The sequence below is a fragment of the Rattus rattus genome, chromosome 13, assembly GCF_011064425.1.
Source record: "Rattus rattus isolate New Zealand chromosome 13, Rrattus_CSIRO_v1, whole genome shotgun sequence".
NCBI classification, from domain to species: Eukaryota; Metazoa; Chordata; class Mammalia; order Rodentia; family Muridae; genus Rattus; species Rattus rattus.
Window position 1 is genome coordinate 16919720 of NC_046166.1, and position 26068 is coordinate 16945787.

Here is a 26068-nt window from a genome sequence, read left to right on the forward strand (position 1 = left end):
AAGTAGTATTCCTAAGATCTCTCTCCCACAGATACCAATGCAGTTACAGGCAAAATTTTGCTCTCTTTTCCCTTTTGTTACCCAGCATCCTCATTGCTGTGGAAAGATACTACAGAAGAATGAGGACATTGCTCCGAAGATAAAAGATTGTACTAATTGCCTCTCTCACGCAACACTTGTTCTTTCTAAGGGATTCAGAGGTAATGAGCATCTTTGAATTTAAACCCCAGTGTGAAGTGCTGTCTGTTTAATCATTTCTTTTATCTTTTCAATTATTTGGGAGAAATTTTAGATCTAACCCTCTCAACTGTTTTAATCCACTTAAAATATTCTATCAAGTCCTTAACAACAAATCTGCAGTCTGTTGATAAAAATGAATTTATCTCATAACCATTTAAGGAGCACATGGCAGCCACATAAAGAGGGTAGGAATTCTTTTGTGAAGTACACTGGATATTGGGAGATGAAAAGCCAAGTAAACCATTATGACGCAATATAAGAAGGTTTAGCACAAAGCAAACACTCAGTTACATCTCTGTAATAAAACTAGTAGGAACGCTGTCTTTTCTGTAATCCCATAACTCAGATATTGGAAAAAGTACGCTTTTATGGAAATATTATTCATACGAAACCTGAATGTACTTCTTAAATCTGTTTTTATAATTCCTTCTCTACACCTTTATTATGCAAGTCCTGACTAAGTAATATTTCAGAATAAATGACCTTTCATTTGGAATATGCCTTGACTTTTTACCATCCCAGTCTTTCCTGACATTCTTCTTTCACAAGTACAAGGATTATTTTAGTTTCTTTGACTATTTTTGCCCTCCCCTTAGAAAATGGGAACAGAGGAAATGACCAACATCTGACTGGTGTGTTTTCCTCCTTTGAAATCAGTCACTGCATACAAGGTCTATGCATAAACCCTGGTATGCTACCAGTCAATAAGAACGGGAGCCAGTCTTAGCAGACTACCATGTTATAGGTATCTCTGGACCAATGCCTTACGAGGGGGTGTGCACAGAACTGTAGATGCTACAATCCAGTTGGCATCTATTAGTTCTAGTGTTCTATTAGTTTCTGGGGAAGCAGACATTGCATGAGGATAGTATTCAGAAAATGTATTGGGTATGTGTTGTGTCACCACCTTTGTAAGTGAAGAAATGGGGATTGTAGAGTTGGAGAAACAGGAATGGGGTTCACTGAGGGTAGGAACAAGCCGCATGAGGTATTTCAAAGCTGGTTTGGTTCTGAACCCAATGCAAACCTTTGTTTCTATCTTCAGAGAATTACATTGATCCACTACTGCAGGTGAGCTATCTCAAAATGGGTTGCTTGAAAGCATATTTTAGTACTCTATGCTGATAATTTGGAGACAAAGACCTCTACTGCGACAAAAGATAACAGTAGTACATCAGAATATCCATGTGAGCTCAGAATATTTTACACAAACCACAGCCCACAGGAAGATATTGGATGCTAACGAAAGAGTATGTGTGTGTGTGTTTGTGTGTGTGTGTGTGTGTGTGTGTGTGTGTGTGCGTGCATGCGTGTGTGTTTACTGGTAATTCCAAATCCTAGGTTTTTCACTATTTTCCTGATTTTGATAACTCATTTCTGATTCCACCTCTACACATATTCTCTCCTGTCCTTATATCTAATTCTAGAGTTGAGTCATGTGATTGATTTTCAGTTAACTAATGGCTGATACAGGAAATATCATCTTTCTTCCTTCTGTAGATTAAAAGTAAAGAGAAACTTCTTTAAGAATTCAGTTTTCAATGAAACCAAGGAATCAAAAGGTAGCAGTTTGAATGAATCATCATATAGTGTGTAAACTGGACCATGTTGGCTCCATGGGAATGATTAGAAATCCTTTCTGACTGTTCTTTGGCATTGCTAGAGGATTCAGTTATCCTCACCAGAACATTCTTTGACTGTAAGATGTCTTCATTTCTGCTATCACCTACTGCCTACCTTCTAGCCATAATGCTACATTATATGTGAATGTCAGAACATAAACCGTGAATGAAGTTATGTGAGGAGAATTCTAAGAGCTTGTTAGAAAGCTCCTACAAACTAAGGTCAGAGTCTCATGACCTCTGTTCCTCCACAGCATGGGTTGTTCTAGAAATGTGCTCCCATGCTCCTCCCAGGTATAGTAAATAAGAGTAGGACTACTTCATATTGCCGATCCTCTTCTATGACTATACAGCTGATGCTTTCAATCACTCATTGTCCTCATGACTGTGCATGGCCTAAACTCATGTGACCTCTGCTCATTCTACCTTGTTTAATCCCCAGGACATCTTCAAAATATGAATAGTCTGATGCCCTGAATAAAGTTGACTGTTGCATGAGCCTTTAGTCCACCTCATTTTTAGGCTCTACTTCTCCAGGTTTATGCCACCAACTAGAGCAGTAACAATTGCCAAGATACCATGTGATAAGGTACTGCAGTGCCAAGTGTAGCAAGAGAAGGAGAAAAGACTGAGCATCTCATATACAATAGTTGTAAAGCTTCATTTGAGATTGTTAAAGGGGAAGCAGGGATATCTCTGACTCTCTTGCCTGGCTTTGGACACTTTCAGCTAATAGGACTGCCTTGTCTGACCTCAATAGAGGATATGCCTCTTGATATGCCATGGATGCTTGATCTTTATGGGGGCTCCCCTTTTCTGAAGAGAAGGGAAGGTGGGGTAGATGGGGAGAAGAAAGGTAGGATTGGGAGAGGAGAGGGAGGGGAAGATGCAATCAGGATGTAAAATAAATAAAAAAGTAAAAAAAAAAAAAAAGACTAGAGCAGCAATATCCAAGTTGGTAATGGAAATATAATATAAATGACTGCTAGCATAGAGCTTTTCCAGAGACTGCATCTCAGTACACGAAAAGGATGCTCCAGTGAACTCATTTGGAGAGCAATGAAAAGTTTCTTAAGATTCCGTTAGAAATGGGGCTTCTAAATGACACACTATGTCTATATTTTTATGTATAAAATTAAGAGTAAGTCCATTCTTTTATCTCTAACATTAGAGAAAAGGAAGTAGGAATCCATGAATCTACAAGAGAATCATGTAGATCTAGGCATTATAATACTGGACATTCATTTTGGTAGTAGAGATAACATTTGATGTCTTTACTCAAACTCAGGAACATAAAGACAATGTACTTCAGATCTCTGATGATAAATATGATTCTAGTTGGAAAGACCTTTGATTTTTTTTGTTGTAATTTTTATTGGATATTTTTTATCTACATTTCAAATGTCATCCACTTTCTCAGTTTCCCATCTATAAACCCCCTACACCATCCTCCCTTCCCCTTCTTCTATGAGGGTGTTCCCCCATTCATCCACCCACTCCTTCTTGCCTCCCTGTCCTGATACTCCCTTACACTGGGGAGGAGGGGGTCAAGCCTTGGCAAGACCAAGGGCTGTTGCAATTTTTATAGCTCTTTTATTTTATCTTTTCTTCTATTTTCCAATTTATTTTTACATTATTTAATGCTCATATATTCACTTATGTTTTGATCAAATCCACATTCATACTCCCCAAGATTCCTCCTCTACCATATCCTACCATTTTTCTCCTTCTATCTTCATGTGCGCTTTTTTATTTTCTTTACTGAAGTCAAGTTAGTGTTTCCTGTATGTGCATGGATGTAGGGCCATTGACTGGAGTATGAGGAGCCTCTGATGATGAGCATTCTTAAAGAAACCTGACTCTTTTTCCCACAGCAGCCATGCGTTTCCAATAGCACCTCAAGTATGACAGGTAGAAGAGAGTGTCTCCATGTATTTCTCCATCTGCTTGGTACTCTAAGTCTCCCACGAGAAATCTGTCATTTAACAGTGTTTCCATTACACACTGACTCCTTCATGTGCAGCAGCAATAGATGTTGGTCACAAAGCTCCATTGCTGACCAGGGAGAAGGTCTGATGGCACTAATGTCAGACATCTTAGACTTACTTATTTTCCTTGTAAGATGTCTCTAATCAATCTTCTGCCTAAATGTGTTACAACTGCCAATTCTACTCTGAGAATAAGTGATTAGTTTCATCTTCACAGCAATTGACTTATTGCTCTGTTAATAGAAATTCCCAATTCCTTTCTCATACACAGATGTTGAAAGTGGATACTCTTGGATGTGGCTACCCTTTGTTGCTCTAGTGCTACTTTTCATTTGGTAGCTATCGAGAGTGGAAAGCCGGGACCAGTCTGGCTTCTGAGTATTAACAGTTCAAGCCACCATGGGGTGTTCCTGTTTTAAATAATAATCAAGTCCTTTAGAGCATCATCTCCTGTAGTCCTCATTCTAAGTCTGTAAGGTATTCATATTTTACAAAACAGAAAACAGGAGGAAAATATTCCTAGTAATGTGAATTAAAGGCTACTAGGAGATCCAAATGCTTCTGGGGTTAGTGTAATACCCCAGGCAGTACTCTCACCTGGTCTCACTGGGGTTCCACCAAAGCAGGGAATCTCTCAACTCATTATGGGCAGATTTGCCACTCAGCTGGAAGACTAAAATAAGCCAATTTGGTACTGTAGTTTATAGTATAGATGTAAATTAGAACTATTGGGTGGCACAGCACCATATTTGTGATTTGCTACTCTGTTCCCTACCCAAATTAATATTTTAAAGTAAGTTCCTGTATTATCTAGTAAATGACATCTAAAAGCCCATGTGTTGGTTTAGTCCAAATTGACACTCAGAGAAATGGGTAGAGATTTTAACATGTGATTTAGAAGGTCTTTGGGTGATTGTAAACATCCCCCTAAAGAGGATGACAGGATACTACTCCTTCCTCTTTTCTTCACATCCCTCCAAGAGGTAAAGGCCATCCCCTGCTCTAAACTTGCACTGTAATGTGCTGCCATACTCTGTCACAAGAAGCAATGGACTGAATCAATCCTGGACTGAAATGAACAAAAGGGAACCCAAATAAGTATTTGTAATTTCAACATCACAGCCTCTTTGTTAGGGAAATAGAAACTGACTAACACATTAGCAACATAACTTGGGGTGTTGCAAGGGCTGAGAGTGAATTACTAGAAATCCCAGTGTGCCTCGCACAGGGTTTGAAATCAATAGTTACAGATATGTGGCAGAAAGTGTCATGTGCTATTCTGGATAAGGCCCCCAAGGAAGAAAATAGAAAGAAAGAAAGAAAGAAAGAAAGAAAGAGAGAGAGAGAGAGAGAGAGAGAGAGAGAGAGAGAGAGAGAGAAGGAGGGAGGGAGGGGAAGGGAAGGGAAGGGAAGGAAGGAAAGGAAGGAAGGAAGGAAGGAAGGAAAAAAGAAATAAAGAAAGGAAGAAAGAAAGAAAGAAAGAAAGAAAGAAAGAAGGAAGGAAGAGGAGGGGAGGGAAGGGGACAGGAAGTAAGGGGAGGGAAGAGAAGAGAAGAGAAGAGAAGAGAAGAGAAGAGAAGAGAAGAGAAGAGAAGAGAAAAATACATTATATCAAAAGCTACAGAAGGTTGAAACTAGGGTCATTAGTTACACAGTACAATTACTGGGCATTATTATGACAAGAATACCATGCTACAAGACTCTAATAACAAGGGCACTAGGTCTAGAATGCATGGGGAACTTATGTATTGTTATTACAGTCTTTCTGAAACTCTAAAAGCATTTAAAATGTTTGTTGAAATAATAGTTATTAATCCTGTAGTCATGCCCCAATATGTTTTATTTAAAGTCATAATTGTAGCTCCCTTTAAAAATTGGCACATGTGACTTACAGACAGTTGTTATACACTGTATCAGAAAACTGATCCATTTTGGGGAGAGAAAATGGACAGGAAACCATGGGTCCAGAGAAAAGCAATTGCATGTTGTCTGTGATTTTAGGCAGGCCACAGGTGTGAAACTGCAGCCAATGTCTCCAGGGCTCAAGAAAGCAAAAGTCTAACACTTTGATGTGAAATTGCTATTTTAATTGCAGATGACATTATTTCCATAAATAACTGCACCCATGTTCTTTTATTTACACCTAGCATTATGAACATCTCTATTTCCTTATAGAGAATAGGCGTTTGAATCTACTCTAGGAATCTTTGTAAGTCCCTTCACCTGCAGATAGTTTCTTGGCAAGCAAAATTTACAGCATATTCAAGTTCTGTATCCAAAATTGAACCAATGCACATGCATGTGTGTGTGTGTGTGTGTGTGTGTGTGTGTGTGTGTGTGTGTTTGTATTTCTTCCTTAATGTGGCTTAAATTTTATGAAAACAGGCAACAATTGTTTGAAAGTAAACTAAGACTTTCATACTTTCATGTAGATTTTGGTTTTTTTTTTCCTGGAAAGTTTTGTCTATTGACAATAGTAAGTTGCACTTAAATTCATGGGAGAAGATCCTTTTCCCTGACCCCAGTTCCAACTGACAGTTAGTCCTCTGGTGACAGCCATTGAGCCTTTAATGAAGCCAGGTGATCAAATTGTGCAATCCCTGCATATATCTGAGACTTCCACACAATGTATCTGAGGATAGTCCCCCACCACTACATGCCTGAATACACATTCATTATGGTCCATAGAAGGCTCTAATTTTCTGCAGATCACCGTTTGACCCATGTGCAAACAGTCCTTCTGCTTGGAGCTGAAATTAAACAATAAAGAAAAAGATCTTTCTTTAAAGAAGGACCCTTTAATCACCAGAGAAATCGTCTTACTTGCTTTTGAAGTAGAAGGCAGCACAGAACATGCCCACGATGACAATTCCAAAGATGATACATGAAATTGACAGCACCTGCCTTTGATAAACGTCTTCACTCTCTGTGAATTTGAAAAACAGAATTAGAATGGGTGCTAGTGGGGCCCAGAGGCAGCAGTCTCCATCTCTGTACTTCTGAGCTGGTAGGCATCTTTCCAAGCCAATAGGTTTGGTTGTTGTTGTTCCTGTTGTGAATAGGAGAAAAACACGAGGAAGATAATAAGATTCAGCTACTTTGTTGAGATGTACGCCATAACTCTTTAATACTTTTAATTTTTCCTTTTAATATCTTTTCAGATGCATAAGTACTTTCTCACTCTCATACATAAAACAACTTGGTAAATATTACACGTGAATTCTACGAGTTCTGAAAATTGTAGGAACATGCATTTTAGTAACTACAGTGAAGCTCTATTTATTAACCTAGACGGAAAGTGTCCCTCTGCAGTTTCTGGTGCCAGCAACAACTTTGAGTTTATATTGTCATGCCCGTATTTCCATGTTATCTGATTCTGGTTTTGCATTCTGTCATTATTCATATTTCTATTACTCTAAATTGACATCACTAATGAAGATTTTCAGTATTTATATAAAAAAAATCACATTTCGCACATTTATAGCCATCTCTGTGTCCATGTTGTGGTCTAGTGGAAACCAGCCTCTACGCCAGTGTGCTACCTTGTCTTTTGTCACCACAAAACATGACAACTGAGAAACATTTTTCAGTCACTACAATTTACACTCAACTTCTTAAAAATATGCTTGCTAAAACAATTCTTCCACTTTATCAAGGGTGTTGATCCTTTGATCCTAGAACTTTCTCTCTGCAAAGTGTCATTCTTTTTACTTTCATTTCTCTCTAAACAGCATGAACACCATAGGACATGGTTACAATCATTGCGTCATTTGCAAATACTCTATTTAACTGTCTCCGTGTATTTTCTAATTCATCCACTTGACAACATACCTACATGCAAATTCAAGAAACTGGTAACCTTCACAACGCTTTGCGCATCTCATACCATGCCTAGAAGATTATCCTATGGAGAAGATACTTTGTAAGGTTTGAAGGATGAGAATCAGGTTTCTCAGTTGGGCATCAACTCCTGGGAATATTATCTGTTCAGCAGTTCATATACTCAGGTTCATCCATCTACCTCAACAGTCCTCAAACATCTGACCCACTGACACTTTCCTGACTCTCAGATATTTCACAAGTCCTAAGAGAAGCCTAGATAGAGAAACTAGTCCAACATTCCAAAGTAACAGGCAAAATTGGCATTCCTGTTCTCAAGAATGTAACCCTCAATAAAATTTGACAATCAGCCAGAAACAGATTAATAGAAAAGTCGTGGTATATACCTTCAGCAATTCTTCAACACTAAAGAGAAATTAATTGGGGAAGTAATAAATAATTAGATGGGTGTCAAAATAATTGCTCAGAATAAGATATCTGACATAGATCTATGCTGTTCACATCCAGTCAGATAAAACTGTAGAAACTAGAAGTTATTGCCAGACACTTGGAATGGATATCTACTGTCTGGAGAAGGAAAGGGTGAAGGATTACAGAGCAACATTAGAACGTTTTTAAGTTGTAGCCACATTCGTCTTCTTAATTTCAATGTTATCTTAATTTCAACGAACATTTCATTGGTAGATAATCATGCAATGCTGGATCATACTGAACACTCTTGAAAAGGTTCATATCATGTTAGCAATCTAGGGTCACCAGTTAAAATAGAAAATGTATTGAGACAATAAAGAATTTTCAAAATATAAAATAGTCTATTGCCAGATTCTTTTGAATTCCTTTTAAAATTATGCTCCCATACACCCTCCTCCACACAGCAAGCAATATGAATTTATAGTATATAAATTATGTCATACATATACAAGTACATTATGTTTTTATTCACATATATGGCTATTTCAATAATCATTATTAAACATGTAAATGGCTCCCCCATTAGACTAAAACTAATGTCTCAAACCCTGAATACTCAAACCTTGAATATGAAAATAAGTGCTTGATATGACATCTATTTTTTCCTAGAATGTCTGATAGTTTATAGAATTTTGATGTTTCTTGTTCTCTCTCTCTCTCTCTCTCTCTCTCTCTCTCTCTCTCTCTCTCTCTCCCTCCCCCCCCACTCCTTCCCACATTTGCTCCCCTCCTCTTCCTCTCCTCTCTCAGTGGTTTGTTTTCTCTCTGATAATGTTCTCTTTTTTATTGCCTTAACTTGAGTAGAACTACACCAGAGGTGTTGCACTGTGGCTCTAAGCCCTGCTGGTTCAAGACACTGAATCTGCATTTATTCATTGGCTCAGCACTTTTCCCCCAGCTCCCATAACAGACCTTAGCTGCCTATATGAAGAAATGAAAGTGCGTTTCTGTTTTACACAAATAGTCTGATTTAAGTTGTATTTGATTGCATTGGCTCTTATCTTAAAGAGCACTTAGGTCCAGCATCTCTGGTCATCACACTATTATTTTTTCCAAGATTGGAACATTTGTTTTGTCCATCGAGAGCACCTCTGACTGATCCCACCCACTCTCCAGTTGATATTTCCGGGATGAGGTGTTAAGTTTGTTTCTCATGAACCTGACCTCACCGTGACTCTATATTCCTGAAGTCCTCTTCACAGAATGTAGTTCCACATAGAACACAATGAGACTACTTTTTCCCAAGTCTCAGAGATCACTGGAGCATGGTCTATAGATGCTTTAAATCTATGTACTAGTCGCAAAACTCCCACAATTGCACTGACTTGAAGTTCCGTTTGTTTGGAGTCTTGCTTGGAGCTGATAGTAATATATAGCCAGAATGCAGCATGCGGGTTGGCTAAAGAAAACAAAATTCCTCACACCAGGATTTTCTGAGATCTGCCCAAATGTCCTTAAATGATTCTAGGAGCAGGGGAAATGAACCCCTGCTTTCTGATGTTTCTCTCCCAGGATTGCCAACTCTACTCGCAAACCCTGTCTCAAAATCTGCATGGAAAGGAGCTGTTTTTTTCTGCTTTCTTAGACTATGTGCCATAGATTCAATTTAAATTTGATTGCATGCTTTCAAGTTTTTTGTCCTGTGGAAGCATATTTCAAACCAATGCTTCACAAGCATCCACCCTTCTTATGCTTCATTCACATTTTAATTGCTGGTCGGAAACATAAAGTAAACCTAAGAGAAATTTTAGGTTATTTTGTTTTCCCAGTAAATGGAGAGGGACTATTATATGGTTTAACAGGTTGGGTTGAATATTTTAAATTTGGAAGTGCTCAAAGGGACATAGACTATGTCATAGAGACCTTGTTGGGCGCATTGTGTCATCTAAACCTTTGTCATCTTTTCTACCCCACATTTGTAGGCTCATTAAATGTTCCAACTGATCTTGGAAGCAAAATATTCCAAAGGGTTCCATCATGCTAGATTGTAGTAAGATGACTGCAGCAGCACACTTATGAATTTCATAAGACAACTGGCCCCTTCCTGCTGATACCAATAATAAATTTTAATATGAAAGATGGTGAAACCCATTAAAACCAAACATGGAAAAATCAGGTGGTTTCCACTGACATGAATGACTTCCCTATATGCATATTCCCTACCACTTAAATTCATAAAAAGTATTCTAGGAAATGCAACCAAATCCTTTCTGTGTTTAAATCAAGAGTGAAATTAAATGACTGAAGGCTTAAAATCGATTGATAGACTCATATGTGCCTTTGATTGATAGGAAGTTAGATGACACCTATGGGCAGCGAGGAAGGGCATAGGAGTCAGCTAATTGGGATTTCAGGTTGGTTTTGGTCATCACAACTACATGACTTTAAAGGCCTCAGATCTTATCTCAACCAACAGAAAGTAGGGATACTACCTGTGTATATTATGGAAATCATGTCAAACAGACTTTCCTGAGGATGTAGTACATTTATTAAACTGTAATTAAATTAACAAAAACTATGGTCCCACTGTAAAATTTATCTTAGAAAACACACTTGCTAGCTTTATGATAGTTCCAATCTTGTAAACAAGAATGCAAAGCATCACATAATTCTAAATATATCATTAATAATTTTAAGTCGCTGGGAATCAAACTCCTATTGTCAACAAAGTGGTGTTTAGAGCCAAGCATATTTAAGTTTAAGTTGATTTTTTGAGTTTAGCCATTTATCAGTATAATTTTGAAATGTTATTTAACTTTAGGATTTCTCCCCTCAAATAGGATTACTCATAGTTTTGTTTATATACAATTAGCCTGGTGCTAAAACGCTAGAAGCTTCCAAAACATAATTTTCCTTTAAAATATTTTATAGGGCCAAATGTCACTAAAATCCCTACTAGATAGGGTAATAGAAAAATGTCAAGGAATAGAGAATTTTCACTGATAAGAACATTGGCTTCCCTTACAGAGGACCAGGGTTCGGTTCCCAGCACCCACATGGTATCTAACAATTGTTGGTGAAGTCCAGTTCCAGGGCATCTGCTGCCCTCTTATGGCCTCTAAATACTGCATGCTGTGTATATGCCTATGTAGAGACAAACACTCATACACACAAATTAAAATTAGTTTTTAAAATAAAATGTCAAAGGGATATATTCCAAATGCCCTCAGGCCATGAGAACATATTAAGTTGTGCATGGAAGACACTCTACCTATTATGACCGTAACCTTCATGTGGCCTGAGCCCTATTGAAACTTTTAACCCCAGACGGGAATGTTTTCTCTTCACCTCATAGCTTTCAGAACAAAGCATTCTCCATGTTTTCTCCAAACAGGGAATATTCAGACTGTATTGAATTACATATTTTTTCTACATCTCCTCAGTGTAAGAAATGTGAATCCCCCCCCCCCGTATTGTCACTACTATGCAAACAGGTTTGGTGGTAAGTTTGTAAGAGAAAGAAGAAATAGATAGCAGTTCTCATTGAGGGCTTAGAAATCCACCAGAGCAGGCTTAGTCCATAACTGAGCCAACATAAACAAGAATATGGAGTGCTTGCTCTAGGTGGGTATATCATGCTGCCGAGATATATTAATTATAGAGAAACTCATGTTTCAGAGAACTTAGCATGGCAGGGGTGAAATGTAAATGTAATTTAGAAGTCAGTTATAGACAAAAGTAATAGTTTAGCTAGCCATGTTCAGGAATAAGAAACAACTTAAAGATCCTGAGGTAAATCCAGTGTAGGGAGAACTGCACTGAGGCAAAAGGGACATGATACACAGTGAACGTGTCATTATAATCACAGGAAGTGACTGAAGTACGTGAGAAGAATCCTGGGAGATTGACTTCATCTTCCCCTTATAATATAGGGATAAACTTGAAGGGGATTGGGTGAAATTGGTGCAGAATCCAGATAGGAGACCATGACTTGAGCTCAGGTAAGCAGTGATAGGTGTTTGGGTGTTCGCACAGCAGCAAGTAGCAACAGGAGGGAGCAAATACTGGAGGACTTTAGTCAAATACTAAAGGGACAGGAAGACAATGCTCTATACTAACGCAAAATACACAGAGTCATCTGGAAAGACAGACAATTCAGAACTTACCAGTCTCAAGAATGTATAGAATATCAAAATAGAGAAGGCGAGTGTACATTTAAACACAGGCAAACAGGCTCAGAGAGGCACCAAGCTGGTAAATGTAAATGTTTTAAGGATGTGTTCCAGCTAACGGTAAATGTGCTCTGTTTGTATGATAGCTCCACTAAAAGAAAATAATACAAAGAAATAAGAATTTCTGGAGAAATGAGAGAACTTATAAAAAAACTTTCACACATATGCATGTGCTCAAACATGTAGACATACACACCTACCCATAAACAGGGGGGTGGGAGAGGGAGAGAGAGAGAGAGAGAGAGAGAGAGAGAGAGAGAGAGAGAGAGAGAGAGAGAGAGAGACAGAGACAGACAGAGAGAGAGAGAGAGACACAGAGAGAGAGAGAGAGAGAGAGAGAGAGCGAGAGAGAGAGAGAGAGAGAGAGAGAGACAGAGAGAGAGAGAGAGAGAGAGAGAGAGAGAGAGAGAGAGAGAGAGAGAGAGAGAGAGAGAGAGAGAGAGATAGAGAGAGAGAGAGAGAGAGAGAAGAAGAAGGAGGGCAATTACATTGTAATTAGATATAAGAGTCATGTATGTATCCCCTGCAAGACAACTGTATTCTGAACATATCCACATCAGACCCTGTGTAGCCATTAGGTAACAATGAATGCTTGATTTGATTGTTATTCTAAAAGTCAACCTAACAATATCACTAGGGCTCCTTATTCAAATATTCATTTGGTGAGGCCCCGCAGTTAAGAGTCTACATACAGAAACAGAATCTTCATCATCCAACAATATTTACTAATGAACCCACACTATGAATGGAGCCTGCAGCAGCATTTATCACTGCCTAATTCCAACATTTGCTTCAGTCCATCACATCATCTTCAAAACCTGTGTAGGTCAGGCTCTCCTTGACTGTTAGTTGGTCTCTGACTTTATGTTCTCATTGTAACAAGATCAAATTGAAGTAGGTTTACTTCAGCATGAATTGCTCTTGGATAAAGGAGGCCTTCTGAATTTTGTCCCTAAACATCAACAAATGTTAGAAACAGATTAAAATATTAGGAGTTTAACGGAAGCTCCAAATGTACCTTAATCAGACAAGAGAAGAAAAATATAAATATTTAAAATGTTTAGAAACTGAGATTGGCAGGTTTTAATTTGATGACTAAAAATGAATGGAATTAAATGATCTAATAAATTCATGAAGAATCATTTACAGAAAAAAGAGATCCTGAAGGCAAATGACAGAAGCTTCACTGAGTTCACACTTAACACTGGAAGGTGGGCTTTTATAATATATATAAAAATATTTTATATATTTTTTAAGTCCAGAATAGTCCAGGGACTACTAGTACAGCTAGCCAAGTGCAGAGAGGCTTGGACATCCAGTAGCTACTGCAAGGCTCCACAGTCAACACAATTATTTTTTTCTGGAAATCCCCTCCCCATCTTTAACTTATCTGCAGAGTGCCTTTTAATAATATTTTGGAAAGATTAATTATTTTACAATAAAATGTTAACATCCATAATTATGTTTGATCTTATGCAAAGTCTATTATGGAATTGTGTCACCAAAAGATGCTGCGGCTCTCGGCCCCAAGACTTTCAAAAGGACATTATTTCAATAAGATATACTCTGACAGGAATACTGATGTCCTTCTCCCAAATTAAAATTCATATACTGAGATCCAATTCCTAGCAGAGAATATTAAAAGCTGTGCCCTTCAGAAGGGAGTTGATTATGAAGGCTCCAATCTGCTAAAGGGATCAAGGTCCTTCCAATAAATGACATTGAGAGGAACAACCTTGTCACCTCAGATTCTTGAGAGCATAACAAAAAGGTAACATCTAGAAAGCAGAGAGGAGACCTTCACCAGTTCCCCAATATAATGGTAACTTGACCTCAGATGTCTCATCTTCCATAATGGTTAGAAGTAAGATTTTGGTAATGGATTACTGTGTCTATATATAATGTTTCAACAGTCCAAATGGACTGGCGTACTGTCTTTGTAGATCATCAAAGATAAAGTTGAGATAAAGTCATAAGACAGTACCAGGCTCTAGAAAAAAGAAGAATAGTTTCCCTGTACAGCCTCAGAGGAAACCAAGCTGGCTGTCCACTCATCTTAGACTTCAGGCCACAGAACATCATGACACAATTCTTGTCTTTAAGCCATCACTTGGTGGTATTCTGTTACAGCAGCCCTAGCAAGTTAGTATACCTCCCTAGCCAGCCAAGCCAGGTGGACTTATGATAAGCACTGTGACAGCTGAAAATCCTTCTCACACTCTCTTTTAAAGAATGTATAACTTCATATTTTATATCCAAAATGGATCCCAGACAACTGTCATTTTCGCTTCATTGATTTGCTAGCTCCCCAACTATGTTACTGCATAACACAGTTACTCTGGAGTTTTGGATCTACTGAGTAGCTTCAGGCTTCGCTAACTGGTGGGATTTACCAGTGGCTACTCTGCTGAGCTAACAAAAGGAGGTGAGACATTTGTGGCAGGGGTTTCCATATCATTTCCAGAGACCCATTCTCTGCTGGAAAGCATATTTTAATATTTGTATGTGTGTGTATCATCTATCTACTATCTATCACCTATCTATCATCTATCTGATCTATCTACATATATATGTATGTGTGCATACATATGTGCATATGTATATATATATTCAATTCTGTCACAATGAAATGCTGATGTTAAAAATGTATTTTTCATTGTTTCCATGTAAAATGTTATGAAATGAGCATCATGTACTAAATTTGATATGTAGAGAGAAATGACAACATAAATCTATTAACACATTAGTTCTTAACATACAGTTTCCTTTGTTTCTCCTTTCCCACCCTAAAATAAACCTTCAGAGTCTTAATAAGCTTTAACTTTTCCTTCCTTTCCCAGGTATTAACAGCTCTGGGTGGTTACACATAAGTGGACGGTATGAAGCATAGTTTTAGAATCAGAATGGAAAATGAATGCTCTGAATCATCCTTCATATGCTTAACATTTGATGGTGTTCCAACTGTTATTTCTTTTCTAAAATAAACTATAATCAGAAAATAAATCTGAATTAAAAAAAGAAAAACTATCAGAGAGCTTTCAGTACTGAAGGAAAATCAGTATGTGTCGTCTGACTCACAGTTTAAATGCCCAAGAAGCCCATTTCTTCTGAAAATGTTCTTTTGTTTTCTTTCTTTCTTTCTTTCTTTCTTTCTTTCTTTTCTTTCTTTCTTTCTTTCTTTTCTTTCTTTTTTCTTTTTCGTTTCTATTGATAATTCTTTATTTACATTTCAAATGCTATTCCCTTTCCTGGTTTCCTGTCCATAAGCCCCCTATCCACTCCCCTTCCCCATAAGGGTGTTGTCCCCCATCAATCCACCCTTACGACCCTCCTCCTGACATTCCTCTGTACTGGGGCTTTAACCTTGGCAGGACCAAGGGCTTCTCCTTCCACTGGTCCCCAACAAGGCCATCCTGTGCTACATATGCAGTTGGAACTATGCATGTCCATGTATAGTCTTTGGGTGGTGGTTCAGTTCTTAGAAGCTCTGGTTGATTGGCATTGTTGTACTTATGTGTTTGCAAGCCCCTTCAGCTCTTTTAGACCTTTCTCTTATTCCTCCAACTGGGGTCCTGTTCTTAGTTCAGTGGTTTGCTGCTATCAATTGCCTCTATATTTGACCTGCTGTGGTTGTGTCTCTCCGGAGCGATATATATCTGGTTCCTGTAAACATGCACTTCTTAGCTTCATCAATCTTATCTAGTTTTGGTGGATATATATATATATATATATATATATATATATATATATATATATATATATATATATATGTGGGGCAGGCTTGAAGGGCTGTTCAGTCTTGCTTTAAACTTTCTCCATATCCTCCTCTGGATATTTTTTGTTCTCCTTTTAAGGAGTGAAGCAATCACATTTTGGTCATAGTTCTTCCTGAGCTTCATGTGGTCTGTGGATTGCATAGAGTTAGAAAGAGCAATTTGCAAATTCATTTGGAATAACAAAATGCCCAGGATAGGGAAAACTGTACTCAACAACTAAGGAACTTCTGGGGGAATCACCACCCCTGAGCTAAAGCAGTACTGCAGAGCAATAGTGATAAAAACTGTATGGTATTTGTACAGCGACAGGCAGGTAGATCAGTGGAATAGAATTGAAGACCCAGAAATGAACCCACACACCTATGGTCACTTGATCTTTGACAAAGGAGCTAAAACGATTCAATGGAAAAAAATTAGCATTTTCAACAAATGGTGCTGGTTCAACTGGGGTCAGCATGTAGAAGAATGCAAATTGATCCATTCTTATCACCCTGTACAAAGCTTAAGTTCAAGTGAAACAAGGACCTCCACATCAAACCAGATACACTCAAACTAATAGAAGAAAAATTGGGGAAGAATCTAGATCACATGGGCACTGGGGAAAATTTCCTGAACAAAACACCAATTGCTTATGCTCTAAGATGAAAAATTGACAAATGGGACCTCATAAAACTGCAAAGCTTCTGTAAGGCAAAGGACACTGTCATTAGGACAAAATGACAACCAACAGATTGGGAAATGATCTTTACCAATCCTACATACAATAGAGGGCGAATATCCAAAATATACAAAGAACTCAAGAAGTTAGACTCCAGAGAGCCAAATAACCCAATTGAAAAATGGGGTACAGAGCTACACAAAGAATTCTCAGCTGAGGAATATCGAATGGCTGAGAAGCACCTAAATACATGTTCAACATCCTTCGTCATCAGAGAAATACAAATCAAAACAACCCTGAGATTCTACCTCACACCAGGCAAAATGGCAAAGATAAAAACCTCAGGCGATGGCACCTCCTGGCGAGAATGTGGAGAAAGAGGAATACTCCTCCATTGTTGGTGGGATTGCAAAGTGGCACAACCACTCTGAAAATCAGTCTGAAGGTTCCTCAGAAAATTGGACATTCTACTACCTGAGGAACTAGCTATACCTCTCCTGGCATATACCCAAAATATGTTCCAACATACAACAAAAACACATCCTCCACTAAGTTCATAGCAGCCTTATTTATAATAGCTAGAAGCTGTAAAGAACCCCGATGTCCTTCAACAGAGTAATGGATTCAGAAAATGTTGTACCTCTACACAATGGAGTACTACTCAGGTATCAAAAACATTGATTTCATGAAATTCATAGGCAAATGAATTGAAATAGAAAATATCATCCTTAGTGAGGTAACCCAACCACAGAAAAACATACATTGTATGTACTCACGGATAAGTGGATATTGGCCCAAAAGCTCAAATTACCCAAGATGCAATCCATAGACCACATGATGCTCAAGAAGAAGGATGACCAAAATATGGATGATTCACTCCTTCTTAAAAGGGGCAACAAAAATATCTACAGGAGCAGATATGGAGGCAAAGTTTAGAGCAGAGACTGTAGGAACGTCCATTCAGAGCTTGCCCCACATATGGCATATATATATATATATATATATATATATATATATCTCCACCAAAACAACATAAGATTGACGAAGCTAGGAAGTACATGCTGTCAGGAACTGGATATAGATCTCTCCTAAGAAACAAAACCAGAGCATGTTAAATACAGAGATGAAGGTCAGCAGCAAACCACTGAACTAAGAATGGGACTCCCGTTGGAGGAATTAGGGAAAGGATTGAAAGAGGTGAAGGGACTTGCAATCCCTTAAGAACAACAATGCCAACCAACCAGAGCTCCCAGGAACTGAAGCACTACCCAAAGACTATACGTGGAATGACCAATGGCTCCAGCTGCATATGTAGCAAAGGGTGGCCTTGTTGGGCACCAATGGAAGGAGAAGAACTTGGTCATGCCAAGGTTGAACCCTGAGTGTAGGGGAATGTCTTGGAGGAGGCATGAAGGGAGAAATATAGCCATATAAAAGAATGAGAGGGGAATGGAATAGGGGGCTTATGTCCAGAATAAAGGAAAAGGCAATGACATTTGAAATGTAAATAAAAAATCCAATAAAGGGGAAAGTTTATACATATATATATATATATATATATATATATATATATGAAGTGAACAAACAAAAACCAACACTGCACAAAAATACTTTTCTGGATTCAAGCAAAGGGAGGTGTCTTTGGCAAACAGTGATTTTATTTAATGACAGAGTCTGTAGCAAACCTTCTTAATGGTGAGCTTAATGACTTGACTTTGAATTATTAACATGTATAGGTCTCTAGGTTGGAAAAGAGTTGTAACTATAGGAAGACTGAACACTCTTAAAGATCTATATGACCTTCTGATGTTCAATACTGAATGTCATGATGCAGTTAGAACTGTATAGATTCTAACATAATCTATAAAAATAAGCCATCATTTTATCATTTAAATTTGGTAAGTTTTGAGTTTTATTCCATTTTTATTGTCAAAGAACAAGAGGATGAGGGATCACTACTCAATGATGTAATCACAGTTAAAGAAAAAAATGTACACTGTCATCCAGCAGGGAATGCTGTGATGCTCCTGTTCTGTAGTGATACCAATGTATCAGTATGTGGAGCTTAGGGAAGAATGAAATTTTCACTTAAGATGATGAAAAGTTAATCCCCAAGACATCACAAGAGTGTGGTTCAGTCTATATGGCTTATAATTCCCAGGAATAAAAGAAGCAAAGAATATCTGAAGCATATATCCACAAAGAAAATGATCTTTTTCTGTCATGTTAGTAAAGTATTATGAGCAGCTGATTACAGTTATGGAATTTTAGTATATTTGATGGAGTACTGAAGTTTTATGGTTATCTGTTCATATTGTCTTCAATGAAAGTGGGTAATTGTTTTTGTTTATCCTCCAGATGAGGAGCAACAGTTCTATCTAAAACTCTTGAACCTGCTTTCTACCAACAGGCATCTAAGTCTGTGAGGATCTGTGGGCTTGTCCACATGCTTATTCATTTCTAGAGAAATGTTGATGGCCCACTTTGACATCCAAGTGGTAGGTAAACTGAGGCAGACAGCCATTGGAAGGCAGTGCTTAGAGGACCTACAGGAGTGGATCCAAATACTGAAGGGTCTGCTGCCAAAGGAAACTATTGATCAGAGAAGTTACTCAGCAGACTATTCTTTTCTGAGAGAAGAAAGGTTAATTTACTGGGGCTGGCATTCCATAATGCCAGAGAAAAAACTATAAACTGTTTTAACTTCTTTGGGCTGGTGAAAGAGAAAATTCACACACACACGCACACACACACACTCACACACACACACACACACACACACAATCAATCAATCAATCAATTAAACAAAAGATGAGTCCAATAACTTCATACACACATACATGAATACATATATGCACTTTACATAGAGACATACAGACAAATACACATTCACACATAGAATTGTTAGAGCAAAGCTCCTGAAAGCAGGCTCCAAACATTTCACATATACATGCATACATATATACTTACAAAAACAGACATACAGACCTAAAATCAGACATGTACACATTCACACATAGAATAGTTAGAGCAAAGCTCCCACGAGCAGGCTCCAAACATTTCACACATACATACATAAATACACTCAGTTCGGGCATAAAGCAAGTTCCAGCACACACCCAGACAAGCTTTATGCATACACATACATGCACATACTTAATGGATGCAAATAACAGTGTTTCAGCCCCCATTCACACAAACCTTACACACATACATACATACACACAGTTGTTGGATGGAAGGAATGGTGTTCCAAACCTCCACTCACACAAAGTTCACATATGCACAAAGTTGATGATGGGTAGAAGGAACAATGCTCCAACCCTCCATTCACATAAACCTTGCACATACACAAAGTTGATGGATGCTTTATTCTATAACTTGTATATCCCAGCAAACTATTTCAAGCAGCATAAAATTATAATTTTATAATATATTCCAATATTTATATTGTACTTATATTATAATATTTATGTTGTGGTTTGCCCTGGAGTTATCTGCATTTTGATGCTAATTCAGCTGCCCAAAGAACGGTTGCCTAGTCACATCTCAGGACTCAGGTGACTTCACCAGAACCTTCTCCCCATTTAATTTCTAAAATACAGGTGAGGGATAAAATATAGGTACAGGATAGAAGGAAGCCTGTCATTGGACAAGGAAGGAAGGATGGATGGGAGAAAAGTTTGAAGGAAGAGGAGGAGACTGGAACGGAAAGAGGGGAGACAGGAGGGACAGAGAGTGTAGTCATGGTGGAGAGAAAATGGAAGTTCACATTAAGATTCCACCCTGTGTATTTATAGGTTGTTATTAATGTTCTTAAGGGATTGATGTGTACTGGGCTTTGCACCTTTAGGTGGGCAATTATGTCTTATCAAAGGTTATTGTGTTGTGTGTTCTTTTATGTGATGGTTTGAACGTAGGAAAGTGTACGATGGCTGGAGATGCTGGGCCACCATGGAATTGGGATGTGTGTTTCTGGCATGGAAACTTGCCTTGGGAACTAGATAGGTAGAGAGAGGGCTGCCAAGCTCATAGAGAGGCCTTCGGCAGTGTGGTAAGTGATGGAGCAAAGTGGGTGAGAGGCTTTGCTGACTGAGAATTAAGATATCCAGCAGGTATCATGGGGCACTGAGGTGCCAGACCTAGTGGGATAAAAGACAGCATTTTATTTTTTATATTTTTACAATAGTTGGCAAACCAACATGTGAGTGAGAATACACTAGTAATCCTAAGAGTTGAGAGAAAGTTTTATTTTCTAAGTAAGAAGGGGCCAGCACCATGTTGAATCATGTGATGGCCCAAGAGCGGGAACCTTAAACAAAGAAAAGGCCTAGTAGGTCCCCTGCTGTGTGGTAAGTAATGGCAGTTCATAGAGTTAGAGATTAAAATCTTTTAATCTCTTAATTTTAAGATTTAAAGAAAGTTGTTTAGAATGTCTTTCAGGATACTCATATTCCTTCTAACATGGGCTCCACGGGAATTTTGGGTTGAAATCCTAGTTAGACAAGCTACTTCTTAATGACAGATATTATTAGAAGGTGATTTAAGTTTGTTTTTTCTTTTTTCTTTTTTTTTTTTTTTTTCAGGGCTGGGGACCGAACCCAGGGCCTTGCGCTGGCCCCTGAGCTAAATCCCCAACCTTAAGTTTGGTTTTAAGGAGAGAGTACAGAGCTCACCCATGTGGGGATTTTCGGAATTTAATGAAAATTAGTCACTGACTCCAAGTAGAGAGTTGTGATAAAGGTCTGTAACACCAGGCAGAGTGAATATAGACATACATTATAGACCTTATTAAGGTTAAATAAAAATCTGTGGCCCCAGATAGAGAGCTTAACAGATGAATATATTTTGGACTAAAGTCCTGATTTTTTAAGTTGCTTATTGGTATTAAAATTGATAGAAGGTGTTTAAGTTTATTTTAAGGAGAGTACAGAGATTACCCAAATCACATGGGGATTTTCATCCATGGTTCAGAAATTAGGGTAAAATTAGTCACTGACTCCAAGTAGAGTATTGTGATATTTACAAGTTATTAAGGTTGCATAAAAGCCTGTGGCTTGGGTTGGGGATTTAGCTCAGTGGTAGAGCACTTGCTTAGCAAGTGCAAGGCCCTGGGTTCAGTCCCCAGCTCCAAAAAAAGAAAAAAAAAGCCTGTGGCTCTGGGTAGAGAACTTAACAGATGGCTATATTTTGGGCTAAAGTCCTGGTTTGATATGTTGGTTATTGATATTGGAATTGATAGATGGTATTTGGTTTGTTTTATGAATAATCCCGTTAAAGGTCATATGGCTTGTTGATACCGGCTAGTGAGAGTTTGTGGTTATTTTTGATATTTACCACAGCTGGAAGCTCAGATTCTCTTAACGTGGGCTCCACGGGAATTTTGTGTTAATTTCCTGATAGTACAGAGTACAAAAGCCTATCAGGCTCATTGTTTAACACTAATGTTTAGCTTACTTCCTTTTCTTAAAAAAATGTTTAATTTTATAGTGGGTATGACTGAGTTTTATGGTTATATTATTACTCTGGGAGAGAGTGGAAGATACAAGCTTTTCTGGTTACAGACTAAGGAACACAGTATTTTGGGAGAAAGATTTTTGTCTTTGTGTTTTTAAAAATTGTGATTAGGCTCTGGAAACCTCACAGAGTCATACTGATCAGATTTGATAGAGGTAGACCATCTGAAAAATTAGATTCAGGAGAATCAAACAAAAAGATATCTCAATTCTAAACTTTTGTCTTGAGAGTTGTATTTTGCAGAGTGTGCCTACTTGGATTCCTGGTATCAAGGACTTTCAGTTGGGTTCACTCAGGACACATCCTGCTATAGCATTTGTTTCATTATTCTTACCTGCTACCCTCAAGGATATCTCAATGCCCATGTACAGCTTGAAGAAGTTATGGAGGAGTCATCAGCTCTATTCCCTGAACTTTTGGGGGGTTGAAAGTGGTTATTCTAAGGTTGTTTTTATGAGGAATTTAAAATTGGTTGTAATTTAACAGGTAGGAATTAGCTAGATAGAGTTGTACAGTCATAATTGCATTTGGTAACTAAGCTAAAATCATATCTTTGCTTTGGTATAGAATTTATTTGTCAAAAAATGTTTAAAAGTACAAGGTTTAGAGCCAGTCCTTCTATTGATGTCATTACAAACTTCTGAGTTAATTACACATGTGAATTAAGGGCCAAATAGCAAATTCATGGCTCTGACTTTGTGAGAGTACTTTCAAGATAATATTAAGAAATAAAGACAATAGTCCAGATAGTCTTATATAGATAGATAGTTTTCAAAAACATCAGAAATCTATAAAATTTGACATTTAAAATATTTATCTTTTGTTGAGACATATCTGCTCCTAACAGTTCCCCTTTGGCAGATTTATTGAAGATTTTGCACACCTCTACCTCCAGGTGAGGCAATACTTTGTGGCTAGGCAGCCACTGGACAAAACTGCCTGTTTCATCTACAGACTAATACTGTCCAGAAAAGAATAAGTTATGCAGAATAGTTGACTGATAAGCTCTACCAAGACAGGATGACCAGCCCTTCAAAAATCTGCATTTCAAGAGTCTGTCAGTTGATTTGGGGCCAGAAGACTGAAGACTTGCGCTCACATGTTGCTAGCACAGAACTGTGCTAGTGCAGATTGGCTCTTCCACCTCTCGGTTCTGGAAGCTGTGTTAGACTTCCTATGTGTATAGATATTTGGTAATTCAGTTTTCTGACATGGTTGAAGACTGGTATTCTTGTAGACAACCCAAGCTGTTTAGCATTGAGAAGGATAATAAATTTGAAAGGGTAGTTTTTCAGATGGCGTACGATCTCAAAACAGGATATAAGTCAGGTATAGAATTATGGTTATTTTAGGATAGATGATAAGGTGCTTTAGTTAATGGACAAAATTGATTGCCTGGGTGTTGAGAGTATTGTATGTTTTATAAATTGTAGAATGATAATAATTGTACTCAATTCATATATAAGGCCTTTTAATTGGACAAAAAGGGAGGAATATTGTGGTTTGCCCTGGAGTATCTATTTTGATGCTAATTCCACTGCCCCAAGGATGGCTGCCTAGTCACATATTCAGGACTCAGGGGATTTCACCAGAACCTTCTCCCCATTTAATTTGTAAAATACAGGTGAGGGCAGGTAAAGGATAGAAGGAGTCATTGGATGAGAAGGAAGGATGGGTGGGAGAAAAGTTTGAAGGAAGAGGAGGAGACTGGATTGGAAAGAGGGAGACAGAAGGGACAGAGAGGGTAGTCACAGTGGACAGAAAATGGAATCTGATGTTAAGATTCCGCCCTGTGTCTTTACAGGTTGTTATTAATGTTCTTAAGGGATGGATGTGTACTGGGCTTTGTATGTTTAGGTGGGCAATTATATCTTATCAATTGGGTTAAAGGTTATTGTATTGTATGTTTTATGTGACGGTTTGAGTGTAGGAAAGTGTGCAGTGGCTGGAGACACTGGGCCGCCGTGGAGTTGAAATGTGTGTTTCTGGCATGGAAATCTGCTTTGGGAACTAGATAGGTAGAGAGATTGCTGCCAGGCTCAGAGAGAGGCCTTCGGCAGTGTGATAAGTGATGGAGCAAAGTGGGTGAGAGGCTTTGCTCACTGAGAATTAAGATGTCTATCAGATATCATGGAGCGGGAGCGCTGAGGTACTGGACCTTGCAGGATAAAAGACAGCGTTTTAGTTTTTATATTTTTACAACAACATATTTTTATTTTATTTATATATATTATAATACTTATATTGTAAGTTACAAGTTTTAGTTTTCTTCTAGTAAATAATTATGAAAAACCTAGTGTTTCCCAATACCTTTACAAGAAAAAATGTTATGTACTACAGATAAAGAAAACAAATTGTTCCCAAAACCCAGTGTACATTTGTAACTAAGCAACTTCATAGATTAACAAAGATAAGCAATCAAAGTTTCTTCAGCCAGTTTCTCTTACTGGCAGGCAATTTGCAGTTACAAAGAAAGAAGAAATTATTTTATTATTTGACATTAAAAGTAATCTTGCAAGAATATTAAAAGAATGACAAATATAAACTTTTATATAAAAATAAGTTATATCTACCTTAAATTCTCAGAATGCATTTTTTAATAAATTGTATCATGAAGCCAATGGCAAAAATGGGGGTACGAAATCAATTATCACCAATCCAGCCTCAGTGAGAGTCACATCAGCCAGTGCAATCATTGTTCTTATTCCTTAACCATAAAGGTCCTAGTTTAACTAATAAGAGTTTGTCCTTCAGAACTTCTCTAGGGAAGTGATTGAATTACTAATCTGATCCAGTAGCAATTCTTGAAAGTGATCAAACATTACTATTGTGAATGCCAGAGACACTGCCCAGTGAGTGTCTGGAAGCCCCTTAAAGTCTTCTATTAACACTTAGTCTAAGAGGATTATGAGGGTAGCAAGCAGAGCAGAACTCCATTACAGCATAAAGTCCTTCCAACACATAGTCCTCAGGGCCATGCCACAAGGAGTCTCACTCATGTGGCAGTTGAAATGCTTGGGCTGCATTCCATGAGTTCTAAAGTAATTTGTAGTCCACCCTGCATGACCCTCAGCAGAGAAACATGAATGTCTTTCAGAGTCTGGGGCTGTACTCAGTGTTTAATTTTCTATATCACAGACTATGATAACTGAGTTTTGATGACCATAATAGAACAGTCCGTTTCCAAAGACAATAAACTTCTTGTCTGAGAGCATCTTTTTCAAACACAAACCAAACAGTCCAAAACCATGTCTAAATCACTTCCATTATCAGTTCTTCTGTCCACTATCCACATTTCTTAATCATTACAAATTGGGTATCAGAAAACAAGGGGCATACTTTATACCCCAGAGTGCTGAGGTTGTTTAAATTAGCTAATATTAAGTCTGAATGCCAATCCTCATCCATTCCTTCTCACAGAAACTACAATTGTTTCTGTCTATGGTTCACCTTCTGTAATGCCTTCAATATTTGTTCACATGGTCACTCAGGATGGTGTGTGGCCTTGATCATGGGTTACATAACATATTATATACTCAACGACGATTATTATGCAATTAAAAAAATAGGCCATCAGTATGGAGAATTGTAAAGCGTATTATTTATAAATATAAGCTATTAGAATAAATATTTCAGAAGAATTATTTATCATTACAAAGACTTACAAACACTTCAAACATTGTGAAAATATGCATTCCATGGCAAGAAAGATCAATATTCCATCTAAGTTATGAAGAATTCAGATCTTAGAGAGTAAGGGACCAGAGGAGAAGGATGGATCTCC

At 37.9% G+C, this 26068-nt stretch overlaps 1 protein-coding gene across 1 annotated transcript in view; it reads right to left on the reverse strand.

Annotated features, from left to right (window-relative positions):
• The window catches only part of Nrg3 (neuregulin 3), a 1080436-nt gene that overhangs the window by 27804 nt on the left and 1026564 nt on the right, over positions 1–26068 (reverse strand). The window contains exon 6 of the mRNA XM_032919377.1: positions 6674–6776. Coding sequence (XP_032775268.1) covers positions 6674–6776 — 103 coding nt within the window. The remainder of the gene's footprint in view (positions 1–6673; positions 6777–26068) is intronic.